The sequence below is a fragment of the Psammomys obesus genome, unplaced genomic scaffold, assembly GCF_907164565.1.
Source record: "Psammomys obesus unplaced genomic scaffold, mPsaObe1.curated_primary_1811, whole genome shotgun sequence".
NCBI classification, from domain to species: domain Eukaryota; kingdom Metazoa; phylum Chordata; class Mammalia; order Rodentia; family Muridae; genus Psammomys; species Psammomys obesus.
Genome location: NW_026596085.1, coordinates 15,568,025 through 15,594,329, shown reverse-complemented (window position 1 = coordinate 15,594,329; position 26,305 = coordinate 15,568,025). Strand labels below are relative to the sequence as shown.

General features: G+C 52.8%; 1 protein-coding gene across 2 annotated transcripts in view; it reads right to left on the bottom strand.

Moving 5' to 3' along the window:
- Positions 1-2,042: 2,042 nt before the first annotated feature.
- Shisal1 (shisa like 1) overlaps positions 2,043-26,305 on the bottom strand; it is a 58,531-nt gene continuing 34,268 nt past the window's right edge. Inside the window, exons 5-6 of one of the 2 annotated variants that reach the window (XM_055627118.1) lie at positions 17,542-17,588; positions 2,043-6,846 (exon numbers count right to left, since the gene is read on the bottom strand). In XM_055627118.1, coding sequence (XP_055483093.1) covers position 17,588 — 1 coding nt within the window. In that variant the 3' untranslated portion in view covers positions 2,043-6,846; positions 17,542-17,587. The remainder of the gene's footprint in view (positions 6,847-17,541; positions 17,589-26,305) is intronic. The other variant, XM_055627119.1, reaches the window with a different exon arrangement.

Here is a 26,305-nt window from a genome sequence, read left to right as displayed (position 1 = left end):
TTCGTGTCTCTTTGGTTTAGATACTCTTTGATTTCTTTTGGTAGAGCTTTTGTTTATTTGTTTTTGTTTTTGGTGTTTAAGTCCTGCACATTACTTTCATATTTCTACTCTTATATCTATATTTTATATCTCTAAGTATCTAATTTTTGGGATGACCTGTGACTTTTTGGCATTTTAAACTTTTCTGTTCTTATGTTCAATATTGGTGGGTGGAAATCAATTGATTAATGGCCTCTCATCCAGCATCCTATGGGATTTTGAACTCATGGTTCTTAGTCTCTGTAAATTCCTGGGATTTTTCTCTCATACACTCACAGAGATTTCTTTTTCTTCCTTTCCTGCTGTTCACCCTGGTCCCAGCATCCAGCACCGCACTTAGCATCACGAATGGATGCAGACATTTTTCTCTTGTTTCTAGAGTCATTTACTTTTGATTTTGAGCAACTATTTTTTTTAGAGTAGCTTTGGGTCCATAACACCTCCAGCCACCACACACACACAGTCCCCAATTCTAGCGTTCCACTAGAGTCATGTTCACGCCACAGTCAATGGGTCACGTTGATGAGTCATTGTCACCAGGCTTCTGGGATTTCCAGAAGATCTGTGAACTCCGGATGTGAATCGTGTCAGTTTTGACACAGGTACAATCTTACAACCTTATATGAGGCAACTTTACTGCCCTGAGAATCCCTGTGTTCCTCCGTTCCTCCCTCTCACCTTTTCCAGAACACCACAGAATCGGGATGCGTGAGCCAGCATCATCTTCAGACTAGCCTCTTGTACTTAGAGATATGCACTTCAAGTTCCCTCAGTCTTTCCTAGCTCGACAGCTCATCCCTTTTCAGCACCATATCCTATCCCATCATCTGGGCGGGCCACTTTCTGTCTCCTCAGTCTTCTGCTGAAGTGTGCTTGGCTGCTTCCAAGTTCTGGAAGTTAGGGACAAGGTTGCCTCGGCGCCCCCAAGACTTTGTGTGGACAGGCTGTCAGCGTCTTTGAGTGAATGGTGAGCAGCAGGGCTGTGGTAGGATACGGTGAAACACATATTTGTTTAATCCCACTGACTGAAACCTGCTGCTGTTGTCACCAGGTTTGGGAGCTGGGGCTGGGTTGTGAGGGCCGGCACAGTTACTCCTGGGGTGTAGCATTTGGTTCTTTGCTGTCCTTTTGTTCCCCACTTCAATGCCCGGCATCCTGGGCTCATCCTGTGAGGATTCCTCACCTTTCCTCCATCTTCTCCCATGCTGGGAACCACCGAGGGAGGACTGACTGGTCTCTGGGGTGTGGGGTGCCTCTAAGTGACTCAGGAGGTACCAGCTGGTGACTTCCTATTTCCTTGGTGAGCACTGATCATCATGGGCCAATAGAGAAGATGGAGGAAATATTTCAGAAGGAGGAGTGTAGATGGAGGGAGGGGCCAAGGCATCCCCATAGGCAGGACCTGGATTTGGGGATTCAGGTGGTTCACACCTATGTGGATTAAGGATGAGGGTCTTAAGTCACTAAGTAATGAAGGCCACTGTCCCCTCACCAGAGGCAAGGAGCGTGGTCGGTTCATGTGAATCAGAGCTGGTGAGTGTGTGGATGGGGGTGCTGTCCAAGGATGTAAATTGGGGGACGCCCTGGCCTCCTTGTCCTCCTTGTCTGAGGACTGGGACAGGAGACTCACTGTCTTCTGAGAAGCTCAGGCGCGCCCCACCAAGTACCCAGGGAATCAGATTAGCCATATCCAGGCTTCTCCCCCAGAGAGCCCAGGATAGCAGGACAGCCACACCCAGGCTCCCAGGCCTTATACCGCTGCCAGACTCTTCCTCACGCCAACCAGGCTGCACCCGCTCAGAACAGGGTCTTCCGGGCCTACTTTTTGGCCCTTGACCTTGAACCAACCTTGAGATCTTCAGGATGGGCCCTTAACCCCCAGTCCCTTGGCTGAGCCCCCAGAACCTGGTCCTCTCCCTCCTCCGCCCACAGGGACAACAAGTTACACTGCTTGGGGTTCCCAGCGTGTGTTCTGAAACATCGAAACCAACATCAGCCAGGGAAACAGTTGTCTCGATTTCTCCTTTATTAAAACTAAGGACGTCGTTATAAAAACCACTATATAGAAAGACAAACGCAGCGAGACAGCGTCAGTGTGACACACACTATTATTACATTGGATCGGGACAGGGGAGGATAGCTGATATCAGGTTTTTTTGTTTTGCTTTTGTTTTTGTTTGGTTTTGGTTTTCCTGGTTATGGGCTTTCAGAGAGACCCCCATGCCTACTCAACACTGGCGATTCTAGCAGAGCGATACCTTCCTGCCCCACCCTGTCGACCTGCCCTGTCCCACTGACTCAGGGTGGAACAGGTCCTTTGCAGGAAGGTCCCTTGCCTCTCTAGGGTGGCCGGGCCCTGGCCTTGCAGCTTAGTTATTGCACTTCGCCCATATGCTCACCTGTGGGTATTAGAAGAAGACACTTCCCCACAGCTTGAACAAGACAGTGGGGAGAGATGGGAAGAGACCGGATGTGAGATAATGAGACACAACACAGGCCTAAGAGCTCACGCTAATCAGATACTAGCTGCGACCAAGCTAGGAGGTCACGGTGGCTCTGTGACTCCAGTTGCTGGTCCCATGCTCAATTTAAGGTAGACACTGACCGCAAGGGGACTTGGTATGTCTCAGAGGGTGGTTCTAGTTGGTCAAGGGTAAACGGGTCAGGGCTTTGACACTAAGATAAGAGTGTTAATCACCGAGTTAATCACTGACTAATGGTTAAATCCACTCACTCCTCAAGCATTTCTAGCACCGACTACCAGGCAGGAGTCTGGACTGGAGACAGGGTCGGGCAGGACAAACAACGCCAGCTCCAAGGTCACTTCTGTGGGGGGACAGATAAATGTTCTGTGTGTATTTTGAGGGGGGTAGGGTGGGAGTGTTTCTGTTAGGCACAGCGAGTCAGGTAGCAGTGGCGGACCCCAGCCTCTCGTGGGACCCCTGCGTGTTCTCTGACACAACACACGTATTCACACAGGCGGGGCCTCAGGTGGACACAGGCGACACAGCAGGGGCTGCCCAGCAAGCGTCAGCTGAACATCGTGTGGGTGGTGCGTGTGTGTCCCTGCGCAGATGGCCTTGGCTGTCAGTCTTTCCATCCACAGCTCGTAAAGTGCAGGCACACTGCTGAGGCTACAGAAGGCGTGGGAGACCACTGTGGCACCCAACATGACAGGCACCAAGCCTCATTTTCTAGAGGGCACAGGGCCCCGCCTCCTCATGGGCCCCACCTCCTCATAGGCCCCGCTGACCAGCCAGACATTGGCACATACAAGGTGAGCTGAGTGATTCAGCCCGAGGCCGCCACTGCCTCGGCACAGCTCCCTGGCACACAGTGTGCTGGCTCCCTGCCTTTCACACACACACACACACACACACACACACACACAGGACACCGCTTAGATTGCCACCTGTGCCCAAGTGCCTGGGGAGTCTCATGTTTACCTCCCAAACAATTCCTGTTAGCGGGAACCAAGCAGCGAGGTTGAGAAGTTAAAACAAGCCAGTAAGAAACGTCCGGAAGCCCGAGGCTCTGGATCCTCTTGAGACCTCTTTCAGACTGTGTATGTGTGTGTTTGTGTGTGGGTGCATGTGTGAGTGTATTTGTGGACATGTGTGAGCTCTACACGTGGTATTCGTGAGTGTGTATGTATACACAAATGCCGGTGTTTGTTCTCATGTATACACGTGTGTCCACAGACGTGCGTTGCTGAACATATGTAAATTACACTCACTGGCATATGCACATATATGCATGCATGGATATGTGCACATATGTGTTTACATGTGAGTGTGTCCATGCATGTGTGGACATATGAACAAGTACAAGTTATGTTCACATGGGTGGGTAAATTGTGTGTGTGTGTGTGTGTGTGTGTATGTGTGTACATGTGTGTGTGTATTTCTGGGTATGCACATTTGTGTGTGTGTGTGTTCCTGTTGGGATTAAGGCCTTTTGCACACTGGTGACAGTCCCCATCAGATGCTTGGCCACTCCCACGAGAGATGAGCCAGGCATTTCCTCGGTGAGTACAGCCAACCGGGGAGGAGGTTCCAGAGCACACAGATGACAGGGCATAACACTGCTCCCTGAGGACATGCAGTTCCCAGGGGTAAAAGTCAGACAGACACAGGGATGTCCCGTGACCCTCTGTGGGCACACAGCATTTCCTGCCTCTCTGCTTTCTATGGCTACTCACTTGTGTACTGTATGGAAAGCAGGGGACAGACGCAGCTGGACGGGGCAGCAATGGGAGCCTCGGCCGAGACACCGCTCCACAACTGTTTGGGAACTTGCCGTGTCTCTTCAGGACATGCTACTAATTGGCACATCTGCCAGCCATGGACAGGGGGTGGGGGATGGCTTTTCATTATGGCCACCTGGGGTCCTGCAGCCCACCCCGGGTGCTCAGATCTACATAGGGCACAGCTCTTGCCTCCAGTGGCTCTGTGAGGTGGCATGGGGTAAGACCCTGACCTCTGACCCCTGCTTGCCAAGTGAGGAGAGGAGCCTCAGGGAGCATGGGTGGTGGGTGAGCCGGGATCACCCAGCGGAATGGGAGCAGGGTGCCCAAGGCCTGCACAGCTGACCTTTGGGGACAGGGGTACTCCTGTGCCCTGGACAGAGTCCAGATTCTTACCTCAGACACATACATGAGAGATGCAACCAGAACCTTCACGGCGACCTTCAGCTATTCCCTAAGAGACCTCTAATGAACACCCCTCCCCATCCAGAAACCCTGCTGTCCGAATGGCCGTGGTCCATCCTGTGTCTGAGGAAGAAGGCTTCGCAGAGGAAGGAACCCTGAGCCCTGTGCAAGCAGCTGCAGGAGTGTCACCCAGAGCCAACCAAAGGCAGACATCCCCTCCCCATCTGCTCTGACTCCTTCCTCTCGCTCCTGGGGAAACTGAGGCAGGCCGGCCTGTGATCACCTTGCTCACATGCTATCAGAATCTGTCTTATGACCCCCTGACCCCGACCTCTTTAACCTCCAGGGCAAAAGGCCGTTCCATACCCCATGACGTTTCAGCACGTGGGAGAGGGCCCATGTCCATCTTTAATCAAGCATAGGTTCTCCAGGCTGTGTGCAGGGCACAGCAGCGCATCTGAGAGAGACAGGCTGGGTGCAGAGACAGAGGTCTTTGACCCGTGAGGCCTTTAGAACCAGCAGAGTGACAGCTTCCGTGGTCTAAAAATGGGACCACCAAGCGGTGGTCCTCACGTGAGAGGTTGAGAGGATCAAGGGCCTGCCCGAGTGGAAAGAGCCTTATTTCCTGAAACACAGCGCCATCAAAGGGGAGGCCTTGTGCCTGTGCATCGTTATGGTGACAGAGATCTGGGTGTGGTGTCACCCTCTCACCTCTGCTGTTCTTCCTGTCCTGGCCACCTTAGCTTGTTTGCATCTAGGAACCCGAAGGGCATTTGGCTCTTGTAATGGCACTTGCCTGGGCACATCCCTCTTATCTAGATCCCGCTGCTACCCTTGTATGTCGTTCGAACCAGGTTTAAACATCTCTGACCACCCAAGCCCCGCGCAGCCCTCATGATTCGCCTTTGTGGTGCCCAGGGGGGACCTCCATGCTGGCTCTTCCTTCCTCGCCGCCCCTTGCTCACTGTACTCCACAGTGTTGGGTGGGCAGGTTGCCAGCCCATGTGGGGACTCCGATGATGTAGTGAGGATGCAGCTTCAGGAAGAACGGGTCACAGGGCAGATGCTACAGGCACCCAGGCTTACTCAGAAAACCCCGTCTCAGGTAGACAGATTCACGGAACCCTCTGCTCTGGGTTTCCATAGGACCCACCACCCTGTCTGTGTGGTTTATCTCCCTCTAAGGTGCGGCACCCCTGGGGCAGAGTCCGGCCCTCACTCACTGCTGCATCTCATCGCTGCCGGGCCTGGTGCTGGGTGGGCAGGCATGTGGCTAGAGCAAGCTTGTGCGTGACAGGCTCAAGCAGTGACCCCCCGGGTTGGGGAGGGGCTGCGCTCACTGTGAAAATGTCAGAAACGTGTTCCAGGGACCGTACTGCCCAAAGCCAGTTGAGATGCTTCCTGCTATGGAGATAAATGCCACCAGAACCAACCAGCACTGGCATGCTTGGTCCCCGCTGCCTACGGCACGGGAAGACTGGGCCCCGTGCCTGCTGACTCCACCGGCTCACAGTTGCTGGCCAAGGCAGGACGATGCCTTAGCCTCAGACAAGGACACGGGCAAGACTCCTCAGCCACATGGCCACCTGTGCTCATCGGAGAACCTGTGGCCGGTGGCGGTGGGACTCAACTAAAAACTAACTGAATGGACGTATGGAAAGGACACCCTGACCACACACAAACACACACACACACACACACACACACGCACGCACGCACGGTTAATATTCCGACACGCATAGGCCTAAGGGGGGCCACTATTGGCGGGGGTGGAGGCAGGGGAACATCTGTGTTTGGACCTCGGCACAACTCACGGCCCCAAGTCCTTCTGGCTGGGATCAGACAGGGCAGCTTTGTGTTGGCCATCTCAGTCCACATCGAGTGTCTTCTCAGAAGCCACCAGCCCCAAAGAGGACTATTGCTTGCAGACAGGTGGCTCGGACCTCCCTTCCTGCACCCTGTCCCCGGACCCTGAGTTCGCTCCTAATCTCAGAAGTCCACGGAAGGGGTTTCTGGGCACAGGTGGTGTTTCCTCTTCTGTTACCACGCCACTGCCCTGGCTCTCCCTGGTGTCTTGGTTGAAGCTGTTTTTTGGAGGCTGTACCAGGTGCTCTGGGTCTAACCTCCTTCATCCTGAGGCACAGCAAAAGGGTTTTCTGGAGAGAGTAGAAGAAAGAAGCATCACGCATTAGAGTGAGGAGAAGCCGAGGATGTATGGCATTTGTACTTTGGACACAAAAAGGGTCTGTGGCTCTGTGGTTGCATGGCATTCTAGAGCTCGCGGTCCATGCAATACGACAAGAAAATATAGAGTGCCAGGACTCGAACACAAAAACCCAAATCACAATTAGCTGTTTTACAATCTATCTGGAAAATCTAACAGATGCAGCAGGCTGCTTATCAGAAGACAGGTTGCCAAGGCAAATAAAATTCTCACTCTTTGAGTCATCAGATCTTATGAGGCCCAATGGGTTCATGTCCCACAGCTTAACTATATATCTTGCCTTGAGACAGTTTCACTGAACAGTTGCCAGTGAGCATTTTTTTTAAAAAATACTGCTAGTCTTCAGCCTTCCAAAGTACTCTGATTTGGATGGAAATGTATATAGCATTCTTGTGAAACAAGCAAACAATTATTCAAAACAAATACATGATGCCATTCATATGAATAAAAATCCCATTATGCCTTTTGGGCTCTCACCATTGGACAGGGCTCCATGGCTTTGGGCCAGATGAAGTCATGGAAAAGAACCAAACACACTCCTGGATCAGGGATGACGCAGGAGACCAGTGGGTAAGGTCAAGAAGGTAAGAGAGGCCTGAGGACTGAGGGCCTTGACTGGCTGAGGCAGGGTGCAGGCAGGACAACAGGGAACAGGAGCAAACTCCATCTACACCACAGCTCACCACACTAAGAACGACTACCCAGGGCGGGCAAGCTGCTTCAACGGTAAAGGTGACTGCCCCCGAGCAAGCCTGACAACCCACATGGTGAAAGGGGGGAACCGACTCTCAAAGGTCGTTCTCTGACCTTCACACAGGCGCTTCAGTGTATACACCTACACACAGACATGCACAGAATAAAGAAATGGATGTAATTTTTGAAAAACAAACAAACAAACAAACAACAAAAAAAAAAACAGCAACCCATCTGCAGGTCTGTGTCTTCCTAGAGGCCTTTGCAGATGAGGCTGAACACATGTTGGGGTGACTGGCACAGGGAGGTCAAAGTCTACTGGGCCACAGGAGGGCCCAGGTGGTTGGCTCTTTCCTTATTCTGTATTTCCAGGGTCTAGAATGCCAACTGGCACCCAGTAGGACTCAATAAATATTTGTTGAATGAATGAATGAATGAATGAATGAATGAATGAACGAACCAACCAAGCAATTTAAAGCCTGGACAGGGGAGCCATCTTTCAATCGTGAGGTCAGCGGAAAGATCTGTTTGATACATTTTTGAATTACTGTCCCCGTGAACACTTCTTAAATAAATCACACAGGACAGGCTTGGGCACGTGAGGGGCCACAGGGGAGGCTCTCGCTCTAGGGTTATGTTTGAAAAAGCCCAAGGGTTCTGACAAGCACAGAAGAGAATGGGAATGAAAACAGGGAAGTGGTATAAATAACAGATCGTAGGAGGGACGAGGTGAGGAGGAGGTGGTGTAGATAAAGGAGGTCTGACTCATTTAGAGTTGGGGGCCTGAAGAATTCTTCAGAAGCAGAAGTCAAATCAGACGTGTGAAGGCGCCCAGGACAAAAGAACACAGTGATGGAGAGACAACAGGAGGCGAAGGAGAAGACATCCGACACCGATGTTGCTCATTGTGGGGAGAAAATAAACACGGTATCAAGAAGTAAATGATTAAGCCTATCGCATCCCATTATAATTACGGAGGTAACCATGGCATCCAAACACGGCTTTCCAAGTGATCAGAAAGGCATTTACACAGAGAAATAAAACAAAGAAAACCCAGGCCATCTGGGGGAAATTGACAGCCCCCACCAAAGCTATAAACACACACACACACACACACACACACACACACATACACACACACAAATGTATCATAAACCAGGACAACAGAAATGGGCCTGAATGTGTCTGCTACAGAAGTAGACAAAATGAGCTGTAAGAACTTGCTTAAAAAAAAAAAAAAGATGCTTAGCAGGGATTGAAGATACATTTCACTTCAAGCCAAGTGACTCAGAAAGGCCCGCCCTTCACACCACTGGAGCCCGCACTTCAAAATGGTCAGGTGGTAAGTTCTGCTCTGTGTACTCTACCCTGTTCCAAAAGAAAGCATGCCTGGCAACACACAGTTCAAAGCAGGAGGAACTGAGGGGCCTGGGGTCTGTCTTCAGCACCGAATGAACTGGTGTGGTGGGAATTCAAGGTTCCCCAAAACAACACGGGCGCGGGGAAATGGGCGAGAGGATAAGAAAGCAAGGTAGTGTGTGAGGATGGTAAGAACAGGGACCATGAAGGCCCAACGCTAGTAAATGCCTGTGCACAAGACAGCACAGCTTTGGGATTTGCACCACAGAACAGCTGGGAAGGCAGTGAAGACAGAGAGGCAGAGTGGGCTAACATCGGTGAATCCAGTTCCCTTCTCTCCATGACACACGGAATGGCCAGAACGTACACAAGGGAATCCCCCCCCAACCCTCGCACAACCCTCGCACAACCCTCGAACAACCCTCGAACTTACGTTAGATGGAATCTACCCTTTATTCAAGCGTTGTTGAAACAGTGCCCGCACAGATGCTGACAATCAAGTCTAAATGTCAAAAAGGCGGAAGTAAAACATTATCTCGCCATAGTATAATGGAATTCGAACACACAACACAGGTCAGGGGCAGGAGGTGGTGAGTGGTACACACCTACTCTCTCAGCTTTCGAGACACAGAGGCAGGAGGATCTGCTGCCAGTCTGAAGCCAGCCTGGGCTGCATAGCAAGACTGAAACAAAAATAAACAGAAGACAGCTCGGCTGGTAAGGCGCTCGCCCTACAAGCTTAAGGACCTGAGTTCAGAACCCCAGCACCCATGAAGGAAGAAAGCTAGGTTTCGTGGCCCCCTCCTGTAGTTCCAGCACTGTGGAGGCAGATAGGAGGATCCCGATCCCTAGACCCACTGACCATCCAGTCTAGCCAAACTGGTGAGCTCCAGTTCAGTGAGAGAACCTGTCTCAAATAGTAAAGTGGAAAGTGATTAGGAAAGACATGATGTTCCTTACCCTGTAGCCACCACAGACATCACATGAACATACACACCAGAGAAAAAATGCTAAAACAAAATGAAGCCTATAACCAAAGACTTTATAAACTTTACAACAATACCCAAGTGAAAAAGAGTGAGAGAACAAAGGATAAAAATGATAAAACAGCCGGGCACGGTGGTGCACACCTGTAATCCCAGCACTTGGGAGGCAGAGGCAGGCGGAGCTCTGTGAGTTCAGGGCTGGCCTGGTCTACAAAGCAAGTCCAAGACAGCCAAGGCTACACAGAGAAACCCTGTTTCGAAAACCAAAACCAACCAAACAAGCAGATAAGAAAAACAGAACTTTCAGAAATGGTCAAAGACTGAAGATAACATTTCCAAAGCCTAGTGTTACAGCCAAATCCAAGAGGTCGTTTCATAGCCCTAAATGAGCCTTTCAGAAATGCCAAGACACAAGTGGGTCACCAGGCTCAAACAGTTAGAAAGGACAAGAAACAAACAAAACCAAGGAAGACGCAGGAAAGCAAGAAAGAGATTAAGACTGAAACATCAGCCCGAAGACGAGGCTTATAGACAAATCCAGCTGTTGGTTCTTCGGAAAGCAGTGGGCTGTGTGCACAGCTGGGGATTCCGGCACAGCAGAAGGTGGGAAAGCAAAGGGGAGATGGCATCTGGGAAAGGAGGACCCGAGTGCTTTCTATCTAACTCCAATCTCCAACTAGAATGACTCCTGTCACGGTCTCCAGAGACCCCCACACAGCTAAATCTGTAGCTAGCAGTTACCACCCCTTGACACTGGCCTAGTGGTGCTGACTCAGCAACACTTCTTGTCCTTTCTGGCTGGCTTTAAAGCTGCTGACGCCCAGGTCCCTGACAGCCAACCCTCCTGGACATCTTCATCATCTCAGACTGTATTTTCCCGTCACCTTCAGCCTTAGCATTTTCCAAGGATTTCAGACACCATCTACACTGCTTATAGCCTGTTGCTCTGAAAAACACCACCATCAAGACCAGCCCGGAGAGGAAAGAGTTAACTCTACCTTCCTCCACCATGGAGTGAGAGCCAAGGCAGGACCTCAAGGCAGGAGTTTGAAGCAGAAACCATGACCCCATGCTTGCTCCAGGCTTACCTTCAACTGCCTTCCTTACACAGCCCATGCCCACCTGCCTAGGAAGAGTACCGCCCATAGTGGGCTGGGCCCTCCTCCATCACAAACATGGCCTCAAGCCAATCCGATAGAGGCACTTCTTCACTGACCTTCCCTCTTCCTGGGTTTGTCAAGTCGATAAACTAACCACCAGAGGCTAACGCTACTTTTCTTGTTTCAGTGACTGTGAGGGGTGAAACATGCGAACGGACCACCTGGGTCAGCTTAGGTCCAGCTACTGAGGAGCAGGAAATGCTGGGCCTGGTACCGCCTGCTCATCTAGGCTTCCCCACTCAGGCTAGACGTTCAGATTTAAAAAATTACTAACTGCCAAGTTTGCCCAGTGACCTAAAGATGCGACCAGGCCATGCACACCATAAGCTTTAAAATAAACAGGATGTAGGATGTACAGGTAAACCCAAGCACTGTCTTTGTAGGTGATGGATGATGTGGACAACTGTATCCTGACTGCTTAGCCAGTGAGGAACAAGGGGATGGGCCTGAGTTGGGGGCTACAGAAACAGCCCTTTATGTACCTGCCAGGGGCTTACTTGCTGCCTGAATTTACTAAGTCCAAATAAACTAACTCTCTTTGCTACCCTGAGTCGCTAGTGCTTGTAACAAGCGGGGCTCCTCGTTCCCCACAGTGACCAAATCCCTAAAATGAAGCAACTTAGAGCAGGACAGATTTATTTGGGTCCATGGTTTGAGAGTCCATCATGTCGGGGAAGGGAATTCAGAGGAAGCAAACCTGAACTGCAGGCGACAGAAGCAGGAAGCTTCCGGCTTCTATGTGGGAGGATAGGGAGGCAGACAGCAGACAGGAAGTGGAGGCCAACCCCACTTACTGCTTCCTCCGCTGAGGCTCTGCCTCTAAAAGGGGGACACGGATGACGTTAGTGTTTGAATGGGAGATGAGCAAAGAGAGGGGGCCTTTGTCATTGTGGGCTCCCATGCCCCTCCAACAGAGGCTTGGGGAGGGGAGATCACCCCTGCCGGAAGTGTCTGGGCTAGGATATCGCCTTCAGACCTAGCTTGGACAGGCACTCATCCCTTTGGTATGTGCGATGGTTGACATGCATTAGGAAACTGACATGCTCTCGAATGACCACGGAGACAAACCTCTGGGCCTCTCTGTGTGGGAGCTTCCAGAGTCACAGAGGTGGGGAGATCGGCCCTGAATGTATGTGGCACAGTTCTACAGGTGACTAAAAAACAGAATGTACGAGTGAGAACAGAGCTCTCCTCTCTTTCTCTCTGCTTCCTTCCTGGCTGTGGCATGATCAGCCAGCTCATGCTCACGCCATCATGCCTTTCCCACAGTGATGGAATAAACCTTTCTGCTCTCGAGTTGCTTTCGTCAGGTGTTCGGTCACAGCACTGAGCAAACTGACACACAGTGCCCCCGATCCTCATGCCCTCATCTGCAACCCTAACTGCTCTGTAGTGGTCCCTGGCTTGTTGAGGCCTGTCTTGGGGCCTCCTGGCCTCCATGTCATGCGATCTGCCATTATTCATCACTGTCGACACACAACACACATGCCATCATCTACCCGGCACAATCTGTTCCGTTCTCCCCCATTGGTACCTGCTGGCTGCCAAGGCTAGACCACACCTCCTCTTTCCCACACCCCGCTCAAACTGCTTTCTCTATGGCAGCCCCTGGCCTGCTGACAGCCCAGCCAGTCACTCCATGCCTCTCCTTAACCTGGGCTTGGTGTTGGCTTGGCCACACTGAACTCCCCAGGGCCATGACGGTGCCTGGCACACAGAGGCCACCGATTAAACTCAGTGAACCAACCAATGACCAAAGAGGGCCAGATCCAAGAGGCAGTGTTTTCCATTTGCCCCAGCTTTATCAGAAAGCCACCATGACATAACTGCCTTTCTGGGAAAGGAGAAATATGCAAAGAGCTTGTCGAAGGCAAAAGCATCTACCTTGGGAGATGGCCCGATCAGAGCCCAGACTGCCGGGAGAGTCCTGTTTCTTCACATTGCTTCACTCATTGCGCAGGCCAAGACCAGAGAGGGTGCACAAAGGAGTACACAGGAGGGGATGCCCAGGCTTTCTGTGGCAGGTGAAGGTGTTGACACCTGTGGGACGGGTGTCTGTGCCCTGATCCAGTCATGCCACTCGGTCCCTCCAGCTCCCCCACACAGGGTGAGCAGAGACCTCCCAAGGTTATTTGTCCAGCAACAGGGGTCACAGCTGAAGGCTGTGCCAGCTCAGAGAGGCTGGCTCCCACACCTGGGGGACTGAACCAGAAACCAGAGTGGCCAGGATGCTGAGATTGCCCCGGGCCCAGGTGTCTGGACTTCACCTCCTTGGTTCTTGCTCTCCTTCCCAGGGTGTTATCAGTGACCTGTACAGCACTGATACAGGCTGAGGGAGGCCTCGACATAGCAGTCCCAGCCTCCTCCTGAACTCCCCTCCCCATGCTGCTCAGGCACCTTGCTTTCATCCTATCCCACACCAAACTCCTACACATTCCTCTATACTGACCCCTTCCTCCCCCTGTCCCGACTTCTCTAATCAGGCAGCTCCATCCTTGCCCCTTTCCTGTCTTTCATCCCCAGGCTCCCTGACCCCACTTTCAAAACCATTCAAGCACGCCAAGGCCACTTAATTCTCCTTCAGAGTCTGGGTACCTCTGCCTCACGGTCATTGCTTCTCTGGTCCCTCTACATGGATTGCTGGCCCGGCCATTAGTGCAGGACTCAGTTTTTAATAGTTTCAGGTCCTAGTAAAGACAGATGTATCTATCAGAAATGCTGTGTGACTCTGGGCAAGTTATTCAGTGTCGCAGGTCCTCAGGTACCCACTTGATGCCACTCCAGGCCTGCAGGACTTTGACACAGCAGGCTGTTGACCACAGCGCCATGCCTTGGCTGGGCATTAGCCATGTCAGAGACCATGCATGTTGGGTTGCCTGGCCTTGCCCTAGCCTTCTGGAAGGAACTGTTGGCTTTCATGGTGATCACAGCTGATCATGATGAGCCCAGGATAAAGAAACTGTCCCTGACTGGCTGCTGACTTCTGTCCCCCAAGGGTGCCTGTTCTCCACAGTATGCCTGATCCTGAGGCCCTCACTGACTCTGGCCCCAGGAGAACTAGGCCCAGAGCCAGTCATACTCCTTCACATGGGGCCAATGCCACCATCTTTCCCATCCCTTTTGGAAGCCTGACCTAATGGAGTCTTCTGTAGCCTTTTTGAGCGGGTGCTGGGATCATGGGACTAGGTCCCATGTCACTGCCTCCCTCTAGGACTCTGAGCTGGGTTAGAACATGAGGACCCCAAATATATTCAGGGGATTTCTGATTTGTGTGGCCACATTAAAAATGATGTCCCGGGAGGCCTGACCTGGTCCTCAGCTCAGTGGGGGCCTGAGCATGAAGTTGGTTGGTCCTGGGGAAAGGGCAGGCAGGGGACAGCCTGGTTGAATACATTCAGAAGGCCATAGAAGGCCTGGTAGGAAGACAATGCCTACCACCAACTTCAACTCTAGATGAAGGTCCTCAGACTCCATACCAGGGCCCTAGGATTCAAGAACATTCTGAGAAAGGCAAGTTACGGCTGGGCAGTGCTGGAGCTATTGTGCCAAGCCTCCTGTGCCAGGTGCTGTCCCCTGGGCTGTGATCCCCATCCTCAGGACCTGGGCTCAGAGGGGACACACCCATCGTTGGCTTGCCCATCATTAATGTCCATCTGGTGCTGGGGGTGCTAACCACCGGGACACACCACCTCCAGTCTGCACAGTGGCACTGGTGAGTGGTGCTGAGCCCGGCAAGGAGGCAGGAGGAGGCACCGTGCAGCTGGCAGGCGGGGTGAGCTGGCGTCTGCCAACAACCCTGGCTGAAATGAGATGGAGCACCTGGTAATTTGAATAGTAATGAAAGCTTCCAGAATGCCGGGAGAGTCTGGAACAATAAAAGCAAAGGAGAGACGAGAGGCTTCAGCCTAACTGCAGGTGAAGTGTGGACATGGCTCCTGGGATGACAATAGTTCATAGCCACTTAGTGCTGGCTAGATGCCGGGCCAGGGCAGGAGCCGTGACACATTTCCTGGGGTGTTCTCCCAGCAGCCCCACAGCTGGGACGGCTTTGAGCAGATTTTACAAGGCAGCAGAAGGCAGGGATGTTGGGAGAAGCTCAGTGGGAAGGGTGGTGGCAGATGTAGTCATAGTGGCAGCCTGGGCAGCAGATGTGGGCCCGGCGGGTGGCAGGTCTCCAGTAGGAGGTGCTGTTCCTGCAATGACGCAAACGGTTTAGATGCCACATGCTCACTGTGGGGCCGGATGAGGATGTGAGCAGGCCACGGCCCATTCTTAAGCTACAGGAGCGCAGAGTGCCCTGACATCCATCATACACCTGAGTAGACAGAGGCGGGCAAGGCCTCTAAGCTCCCCTGCCCCAGCCCCTGGGAACCATGCGGTTCTATCTTGCAAGTCTGGGGGCTTGCTACTGGGATTCCACTCAGGGTCCTAACAAGAGGCCTGGTTAGGCTCATCCAGTTGGGCACAGCCAGGAGAGTGTTAGAGGTGAAAGGTCTCAGAAGCAGGGGCTGAAGAGCAGCAGTTAACAGCACCGGCTACCCTCTCAGAGGACCTGGGTTCAGTTCCCAGTACCCACACGGGGGGCTCACAACTGCCTATAACTCCAATTTCAGGGAATCTAACTCCCTCTTCTGGCTTCAGGAGGATCCAGCCATGCAAGCGGTACACAGACTTAGACTAAGCACCGTACACATAAACTTTTAAAAAAGGTTTAAAGAAAGGAAACAGAAGCAGAGGACAGACAGCAGCTGTTGTGGGTGGGGCCATGGGCCACGGAAGGCAGGTGCCTCAAGACGCCCCCTCCTCACAGCCTCCTGACGGACTGGACCTGATGGCTTGATGTTAGGGCCAGAATATCCCATAGCAATGGGATCTTTCAGTTCTGGAGTCCCTGTTTGCTAGGGTCCCAGCATCCCAGGGTCCTATGACTCTGGGGTCTCTGGGCTCCACAGTCCCTCGGCTCTGGTGTCCCTCGGCTCTGCCCCACACTGTAGAAGTGTGGGAGTTTATCCTAGCTCTGTGTCTCTTCCCAGTTTTGGGCGTGTCTTGGGTGGTCAGCAAGGATTCAGGTCCTGGCTTGGCCGATAGGCGCATGGACCAGGTCCTGGCTGGCCCTCAGGATGAGTCACTGTCTCCCTTTGTCCCAACTATTGTCACCTACTTCCATGAGCCACTTCCCTCAACTGATCTGCTCAGCAGAATTCTGCACACACACAGTAGTGACCCTCAGAAGCCAGCAGCCTGGGCCACCTGCACTGACGGGTTGCAAATCAGCTGTCACCTGCTCTTGGAGCAAGGAGGCTTCCAAAGCCAAGTTCAACCAGCATGAGGTACGGGTAACCCATTGGTCCCAACACAGGCCCCGGAGGGGAACAGACGTGTGTGGAGCAGCTGTCAATAGCATGTGCTTTCGTAAGGGTCCCTTGGGTCACCCAGCGGGACAGACACTGGCTGTGACCTCAGAGCAGAAGAAGCAAGCAACAAGGGTTTGCGTACATGGCAGTGACTGGCTTGCACGAATCTGCGCTGGGGACATGGAAGCCCCTTGGGACCAACACTTCTCATTGGTTGTTGGGGCTTGGATGCGCTCGTGACGTTTCAGAACCCCAGTACCGTTAAATGTCAGGAAGAACTCCCACCTGAGAGGCTGGTGAAGTGGGATGCACTCGCCCTCTCTCCACCCGGGGTCTGGCTCCCTTTCACTCCTCCCTGGGTCTCCCAGAGAAACAGTGAGGCCTCACAATGGTGCTGCTGTCGGCAGAGAGGGTCCTTTTACTCTGTCGTGGTACCGTGAAGAGTTTAATGTGTGAGATGAAGGTGTGGGTCAGCTGGTGGAGGGCTAGCCTGGCACACATGAAGGACCATGCTCCATGCCCGGAACCACATAAACTGCGTATGGGGAGGCAGGAGGATCAGAAGTCCAGGCCCAGCCTGGCCTACATGAGACTGTCTCAAGACAAAGACCTTGAACACGAGCCCTGTTCGCTCCTTCAGAAGGAAGTTGTCTGGCAGCTGAAGGAACGTCATTCTGCTGGTCATGGAGCCTCTGTCGGGTTACAGCCTGGAGGATGGGCCAGGCATCTCTATGGCACACGGTAGTGGGCATCACAGCTTGGGAGCAGGGTACAGGGTGGGCTGTGCCCTCTGGAGCTCCCTTCTTCTAGACCTTCTGGCTGCCCTCTTTCCTGTCGCCTCTCCCTCTCAGTTGTGGGAGGCTTGGGCCTTTTTAGCACAAACATCCTGGCAGTTAATTTTTAATGTCACTCTGGTCAATAATTGATGGTACCACTTTAACAGGAAACCTGTGTTCTGCATCAGCTGCCGCTCAGCACCACCCGTCCCTCGGAGGCCTCTGTCTGGAATCGCCCACCTCCTGCCCCGTGGGAATCAAGACTCCTTCTCCTGCGTCAAGGGTTTCAAAGCACTTACCCACTCTTGTCCCACTCTTTCTGGCAGCCCAGGAAGGTCAGGAGGCTCTGTGGAAAGGTGGAACCGAGACATGGAGGGTCACGGCTGCCCATGGTCAAACGGCAAAAGGGGGTGGAGGGTAGAATAGGGTGCCCACTACTGCCTAGGGCTCTGCCCTGGCCCTGTGCACTCTGATGACTCAGATAGGCCTTGTTCTCCTCCTTTCAGGGTGCAGACCATGTGGCTAGGGCTCTTAACTGCAGTGGACATGGGGAGAGATGGTCCTCGAAAGAAATGCCCCCCCCCCACCATCAAAGAAATGGCCTCAGTAAGGTTCTGAGGGATGACTAGGAGTTTGCTAGGGCTCGGAAACTAAGTGCTGGGATCAGGTCTGTTTTGCGTCTTCAGCCCTGACCTGCAGCCCAGTCTTGGGTCTATGTCTTGTGGATCATGTGGAATAAACATCATCTGCTGCCCCTAGGGTGTCACTCCTTGTCCCTGATTATCCGTGACGGTTGGCCCCACTGGTCCTGCTCATGTTCCTTTAGACCTGAGTGCAGGCTGGGACCTGTTTCTGCTTTCTGCAGTTCAACCTGTAAGTCACCCGGACCCATCAGACTCTCTGTCAGGGTTAGCTTGGGCGGTCACCTTCACCCAACCCTAGGGCTGCCTGGGAAGGGCTCTCAGCTGAAGAAACACCCACATCAGACCAGCCCGAGGGCATGTCTGTAGGGCACTTCTTGTTAACTGTTGCATGAGGGCCCAGTCCACTGTGGGCGGGGTCATCTCTAAGCTGTGTAAGAAAGCTGGCAGAGCAAGCTAGGGGGAGCAAGCCACTGAGCAGCGTTCTCGTGCAGTCTCTGCCTGCTCTGGCTTCTCTAGACTTAATCCCTAAGCCAAATAAACCCTTTCCTCCCAGAGTCACTTTTGGTCAGTGTTTTATCACAGCAAACAAACAAACAAACAAAACCCCAAACCTAAAAAACAAATAAACTGGGATGCCCTCTTACTGCTCTTTAGCAGGGGTGGGGTGTGGAAAGAAATTCCATCCAAGGTCAAACCCAAGCACATTCACTTCCTTGCATGGTACACAAGGATACACAGACACACACATGCACACTGACACATATACACACAAACTCACACACCCACACACAGACGCATACAGATACACACACAGACCCCCCCACACACACACACACAAAGACAACACCCCTCATCCTTGTCCATGGCTGCCAGAACAGCCGGAGACAAGCCATCTTGGGGGGGGGGGGTAACCTACCCAGCATTCCTCCTGGGTCACCATGCTTGCTGGAGACCTACCTGTCCTTTGGGCATCTCATCTCTCCCTTTCACCTGTGACCTGTCCTGGCCCCTCAGGATTCATCCCACCCCTCCTTTTCTCCCCTGAAACCCGGAGTGCCTTGTCCCCAGCACAGTGACTAACCATGCCATCACGCCCAAGCCCCTCTGGAGTCTGCTCTGCTCCCTTGCCTGCTCTGTACCCACCTTTTCCACTCCAGAACAGCCCTCACAGCCCCCACCGCTGGCCTGAGCACAGCTACTGCTCCCCTTGGCAACACCTGCCCACTGTGGCACTTGGCCTCCCCAGCCCCCAGCCGGAAGCTCAGACGTCTCAGACTAATGGACTATGTATGCGCTCTTGTCTCTAGGCACCACAAAGAGCTCTGCCCCCCTCTCCTGCTGTCAGCTGGGAGACACACTGTTGCCACTGACTGACTAATGGCTTTTAGGAGGACAGAGTATCGGTCCATTACATGAATGTATCTATCGATCGGCAGGCACCCGGATTTGAGCTCTGAGAGGCAACAAAGCTCTAGAAACATGAAAGTGGCCTCAGTAGAGGGAGGACACGGTGATTACAGGAGGGAGGCTTGGAGGTGCTTCTCTGGTGGCGTGTCAACTAGCCCTCCCTGGCCCCAACCTATGGAATAAGGTGTTTGATAGGGGATTCCAACTCCCACACTGGGTGGGTACTGGTCAGGGAACACCTAGGGAGGGCACTGGGCAGCTCAGGTCAGGAGATCACGGGAGGGGGGGTTGAGAGGGGAAGTGCAAGGACTATTTCCCTGTGAAGTAGCAGCCAAAGGTCTCTGGATTAGGGGAAGCTAATGTCCCCTTAAGTCTCCAGTAGGTCGCTTGGCTGGGGTTGGGGTGTTGAAGAGAAGGACTGGAAAGTAACGGAGACTTTGGAGGTGCTGGGGCTGTGGGTCCCGCACAGCCAGGCATTCTGGCTTTTCCTGCTCATAGCCACAATACCCAGCTCCAGCTGATGAGTCTCTCTGAACTCCAGCAATGGCAGCCGGTATGGGGAAGCAGGGGCTGTAGTACGGAGATCCAGGGGTCAAGGGGATGGTCCTTCTCCTAGGTGGCTGGAGGAGCAATGACACAAGCTGTCCTCTACTTCCCGCTGTGGTGGGGCTTGGGGCAGTGTCCCTTCCCTTCCTCCAACTCCCATGGGTGGGAAGAGACAGGCAGATAGGGCTTTGGGGCCCTTCCCATGAGTAGGTTGCTGTGGCTCATCGGGATTGTAGGAATTCTGTCATGGGCATGGAGGGGGGGTGTCCCCTCCCCTCATGGAGGGTTACACCTGGCCTTTAGGAGAGGCCTCTTTATTAATGACTCATAGTTCTGGCATCTCTACTTACACAATTACTGCGTTAGGTAGGACATTTTAATGAAAGTTCCATATAAGTGCGTAGGTTGGGTCTCTGCAGTCCCCAGAGCAGTGTGAAGGTGGCCAGCTGGGAAACGGATGCCGTGCTGCCAAGCTCCCAACAGACCTGCCTGCAGGCTCTCAAAGTCCCTGCTTCCCCAGGTAGGCGAAAGGGGCTTGCTCAAAGACTCAGGGATCCAGCCCCAGAGGCTGCCCTCCCCCCATGCTGCTCCTGGCCTTCCAGACCAGCAGTCTGCTGGGAACTCAGGCTGCAAGAGGCACCTGAGACCTCTCCACCCCATCAAGGTCACTCTGGAGTGGTCTTTGAAGCACTTCCCTGCCCTTCTCTGAGGTGTGTTTGCCCTCGACAGAAGGCATTGATTTTTCCAAGCGAAGTGGGAGGAGGTCAGTGTGGGCCTTCTCTGAGTCAGCAGGGCCTTGTGAGGGCTCTGGGCTCTGCCTTCTTCAGCTCTGGACTCCTAACCCTTTGTACAGGGCTTCAACCCTGTAGCCGGCCTCCGAAAGACACTGGTTGTCAAGTAAGGGTCTGTGGTGTCTGTGGAAGCCTTGCCACCATGGAGGCTGGCACAGGAGCAGGCTGGGTCTAGGAAGAGAAGCCTACTGTGGTCCCTTCGGGGACAAAGGATCCGACAGTAGAGAAAGAGAGGCCAGTCTTGCTTTCTCAGCCTGGTGACAGGGAAGGACTTGGCAAGCACCAAACACCCTGCCCTCAGGTACCAACATAATCCCCGCCCACTAGCTGAGTCCCAGCAGTATGGGCAAAGCCCATACTGCCTGCTTTTGAGATGTAACACCCCAGCTCATTGTCATTAAATGCAGAAAAGATGCCCTGGGCCAGCCCATCTGTAGATATCTCCTGGGCAGACATGCCGGACCAGTTCATACATTCCCTAACCCAGGGACAGCACAGCCGCAGCCAACACAGAAACCTAACAGGAAGTGTGGGCTTTTGAAGGGTTAGCCTCTCCGTGTCCATTACAGTGTATTTAATCAGCTTGATGATTAGTTTGATTTTTTTTTTTTTTTTTTTTTTTTTTTTGCCTTTTAATGAGAGCCTCCCAAATTCCCACTGTGTTTCTGGACACTCTTGTCACGGGGCTGGGAACCTCACAGTGTGCGGGACACTGAGTACCCAGCCTGAGCTGGGCCACTCAGGGCAAGCCCTGGTTTTCCAGAAAAGCAACTTGACTGAAAGTTAATTTAAAATGTATTTAGGAAACAATAAGAGGGAGTATTGGAGAACCCCAAGGAACCAAGTTCTGAGAAATAAGGGCTGCTTTATGGAAACGGAGACAATTATCAACGCTCTTAGAGGCGCAGTAAAATAGACAGAGAGAGGAAACAGAACGGATTAATAACAAAACCGTGACAATTAAAGAGATAGCGCCCCAGAGCTGCTTCAGGAGCCCATCTGTAGTGCCACCAGGCATTGCACAGCTGTGAAAAGAGCCATCAGACTGTCACCTCAGACTCAGGCTCCTTTCTGCCTGGGGTCCGTTAGGAGGAAGTAACTCATTGAGGGGAAGGGCCAGAACCAGTGAGGTGTTTTCGTGCACCCCTTGTTTCCCAGTGGACCTGCCACTGTCACTGCTATTTGTCACAGCAAAAGAAAAAAAAAGTGTGAGCTGTCTTAAATGTCGCTCTGTGGGAAACTAAGTAGATGCTAAAATGATGTTTAGAGACATTAAGGAAATTCGCATGATAATGGCCAATTTACTGTGAATAAAGCTAGAATGCAAAATCCCTGAAACATCCTTGCAGGAAGCACAAAAAAGCAGGCACAAGGGACAGCAGGAAACTGAACAGCAGCCAGGTGGGCCAGGTGGCTTTCCCCTTTTCTATCGTTTACTATTTAAATAACAGCAGCAATAATAATAATTCGTGTTCACTGAGAAACTGACCATACCTGGACCGCTGGAATCCTCCCTAGGAGTCTACGAGGTGATCTGGTTTGCACCCATTTCACATACGAGAACACAGAGACTCCAAGAAGCTAAATGACTGGCCTGAGGTTCCCCACTGGTCCAATCCCGAGACAGCTGCTCTCAGCCCTGCCAGGTTGCTAAGAGTCTGACCAGGAGATGGGGGGATGGGCATGGGGGGGTGAAACTGACTGGAAATAAGCATGAATGCTTCCTGGCTGCACTGCCCTGGCCTTCTGAGGTGGGAAGGATAGACCAGGTGAAGGGCACGTGGTTAGCTGGTAGGTGGACTGTCAGGATGAGTGTGCAGGTGGGTGGGCAGGTGGGCCTGTGGGTGAGCAGGTGAGTGGGTAGGCAGGTGTCTGCTTCGTGCTTGGAACATCCTTGGTGCTGGTATAAGAGAAAGAATAAAGACACCGAAAGCCAGGGCCCTGGGCCTAGCACGAACCAGGACAATCCGTCAGGTCTCTTTAGCCTTCAGGAAGAGGCTGGAACAGCAGGAGTCCAGGTTGAGTTCAGATCACTGCTGTCCCCAAGCCAGAGAGGGCTTCTTGGAGCCCTAGGCTTCCTGTGGTTTGGGGAACACTTAGAGTCCTTCCAGGGATGGGTGAAGCCCACTAAGGGAATCCAGCCCTCCAGCTGGTGACACATTCAGCTGTCTGGATGTCCCAGCCGTCTGAGGAGGCAGATGTCCCAGTAGGGAAGGGGCCTACATTCCCGGACACTGGCTCAGACATCAGCCACCCTGAATTCTACATCCTGCCCAGGCTCTAGGCCACTGTAGTTCTCTCCCTGGGCCTCAGTTTCTTGGGGTGGCCTGAGGACATTCATGCTTCGGGCTGTTGGGGACAGTCTGTGGCCCCATTCGTGGGAGCTGTGCAGGTCTACACCCTCAGCCTGCTGTACACTCCGTGGTTAATTCTCTGAGCTGACCTTCACGGGGGAGCCTTCAACTCACCATCCCAACAGACACAGGGCATTCGTGTGTGCCTACCATGAGCTGGGTGTTTTTCCTCAGTGCTGGAGCTCCCAAGAGTTCGGCTTTCCAGGATTCCCTTCCCATGGGACAGACAGACAGACAAAAAGACAGACAGCAAACAGGAAACCGGACACACTGCCAGGTGGTGGTAACATATAAAGGGGACCAAACGAGTGTGTAGCGAGCGAGTAGGGTGTGATGCGTGGGGGGGGTGTGGAGGAGGTGGAGGGGAGGTGTGATGACAGTCTTCCTGGATGGAGACTCTGGCCATGCACCTGGTGGAAGGAAGGGAGCCAGCCCCCCAGATTTTCATGGGAGGAGGTGTTCTGTTAGATCGGAAGCATTTGTTAAGGCCCCCGAGGCCGCTGTGCAGGGTGAGCAAAAGCGAAGAGGATTTTGATTCCACTGGCTGGTTTTGATTTCCATTTTTAAAGTGTCACTCTGCTCTGAGGGAAAAAGAATAGGGCAGGGAGACAGGCAGGAGGCTCTCGCCTCAGTGTGGAGCAAGGTGGCTAGCAGCCTGGGCTGAGCATTCAGGCAGTCCACCTGCATTCAAATGCTGACAGCTGACCTTCTGACTGACCCAGGGCCAGTCACCCAATTGCTATTGTAAGACCTGGGGTCTCACAGCTCAGGCGTTCAAGATCGTACCCTTCCCAGAAACTCCCCCAGACCAAGACTTGTTGCAAAAGCAAGAGGTTTATTAACCATTGCGCAATGGGGTCACCCCTGCTGGTCAGCAAAGAGTGGCACCCGGAGACAAAGGCCTTTAGGTTTTTAAAAGAAAAATTGCGGGAGATTTGAAGTTGCAGTCTTGGCAATTTAGGATTGGATGAGGAAGCTATAAAGTAAGATAATTGGTTAGTCTTAGGTGCTCAAGCTTGGCCAGTCCTGCCAAGTGTGGATGCAGCTGCAATTGAAGGTGGGGGTGGTTAGCTCATCCTTGAAGATTAGGGGCTACAGACTTTTGGCTGGAGGTCAAAAGCTACTCAGAAGAAGTCTAGGTTTGTTGCTAAGAAATGGTATCTCAAAGACAGGAGTTTTTCTTTTTGCTGAGTGAAGGTCATTGCTTGCTTGCCTTTTTTCTATCTGTCCTCATAGATAGGGTCACATTTTTCCATTCTCTGGAAAGGTACTAAGAGACTTTAGCTTAACCTGAACCTAAAACTCAAAACTATAGGCTTTAGAAGACATACAGGTTACAAAGTTAGTCTAACCCTTTCACTATGGGCCTCACTTTCCTGGTCTACAGACATAAATGGCGGAGCGCTGGACAGGGAAATCAGCGGACAGAATCTTGACACAGAAAAGTCCCAAGATTCAGAGGCCTCACCTCCCCTGGAGGGGATAAAACAGTGAGCAGCTGTTGGGAAGAGGAGTCTCTTCAGGAACACAGAGGGCTCCAGGGGGCTTTGTGAGATTCACACATACTGTGGTGGGCTTTTCAGTGACTCAGCTCCTGAGTCATTCACGTTTCAGCTCTGTCCCTAGCACCCGCATGACCCAAGCCCACACTGACTGGGCCTCGGTTTCCCAATCTGTGAGGTGAGGACCTGTCTGATGACCTGTCTGAGCGTACTCCCTGAGCATCTGCTATGAGCCGCAGGCAGCCCCAACATGGGCTGAGAGCCTGGAACCTCCAGAAACCACAAGAAAACAAGCTGCTGGGACTTTCAGCAGGAGACAGAGGAAACCTAAAAGCCTGGGTAGGGGGCTGGTCTGGGTACAGTAACCGCTGCAATATGCAGTCAAGGAAGAGGATGGAGCACTTCTGCCTGAGGAAGGCAGAGCCCCCCAGGGAGGGTAAAGAGAGATTCAAGGTGTGGAGGGTGCTGGGGTCTCAGGGAGCTGAGTTTCCGGTCACCTGAACAGAGATGGAGTTGGGGAATCTGAACAAAAGTTTCTCTGTCAAATTCAATGAAGGCAGCGAGTCTCCGACTCGCCCTTGGCTCCACTACTCCCTAACTCAGGGACACAGGGCAGGACAACCGGCCGAAGCTCCATATACCCGGCTGTTTAATTTGGCACCTGGGTTTGCCTTCAGCCAGGCAGTCACATGGCTCAAGAGTGAGATGGAATAACAGAGTGACTATTCATAAGGTTTGAGGGATCAGGACTGTGCCACAGTCCCTGGATCTCTAATATTGTTGCGGAAGCCTCAACTTAGGGGCTGCCCAGGGCTTGTCACTTACCAAGCCCCTCCCCCGGAAGCCATAGGCCCAGTAGTGGCCCCGCTGCTAGCTGGGTGGCCCATGGTACAGCTTTCCCCTGTTTCCCCTATAGCAGGGCAGGTGGGCCCTAGAGCTGGGTAGCTGAGACCACAGCTACCTGCATCTACATCCTGCCCAGCTGGCCATGTGGCCTTGAGCCTCAGTCTCCCCTAGATGCCCCGAACCTATTGCTCAGCTCAGCTGACCGAAAGCCTCCCCAGGGGCAAGGTGACAAATGGGTCTGCCACGATCACCCTCTTGGCTTCTCCTCTGGAGACCTTGTGCCCCAGCAAGGGGAAGCCATGTGCCAGAGAAGCCAGGGAGCTGGCCAGCCAAGATGCTGAGGTCTTCTATGCAAGTCAGGATGAAGAGGGAAAAGCTGCAGGCTGAGCTCAGAAGATATCTCCAAGAGTTCTGCACCCGGCCCCTCTAGTCTCCCAGGGGACCCTGGGGTGCCAAAGGAGAAGGTCTTCACATGGCTGTCCAACTCTCTCCCCTTGCTTCTCCTCTGAAAAGCTGAAGCCCCATGCTACATCACTGCACATCCAAGGGCAGAAAGGGACTGGGAAGTGGTGTGTGAATGTGGCCAGTGACTAGAACATTCCATCCCAATACATCATGCCCCATGGGCTTCTGGGCCATGGTTTGAATGGGCAACCAGGTGGCCTCAGGCACAACTTCCCAAATCCCAAGAGGAAACCAGGAAGGCAGAGACAGCTGGGGCTTACAGTATGTAATGTCCCAAATGGCCAGACTGACACTCTCCCTCAGACTCTAGGTTCTGTACAATTCCAAGCTCTGGGCACACCCCTGCCACCTCTTCTACTCCCGCACCCCAAAGGTACAGCAGGGCACTTGGCATACAGCCAGCGCATAGCACGTTCACGGTGGTGAAAACCAGTGTTGGAAGGGGGAGCACTCGGCAGCTAAGCCAGGGACGTCGGGAGCAGAGGTGGGGCCTCGGTACATCTCCAGG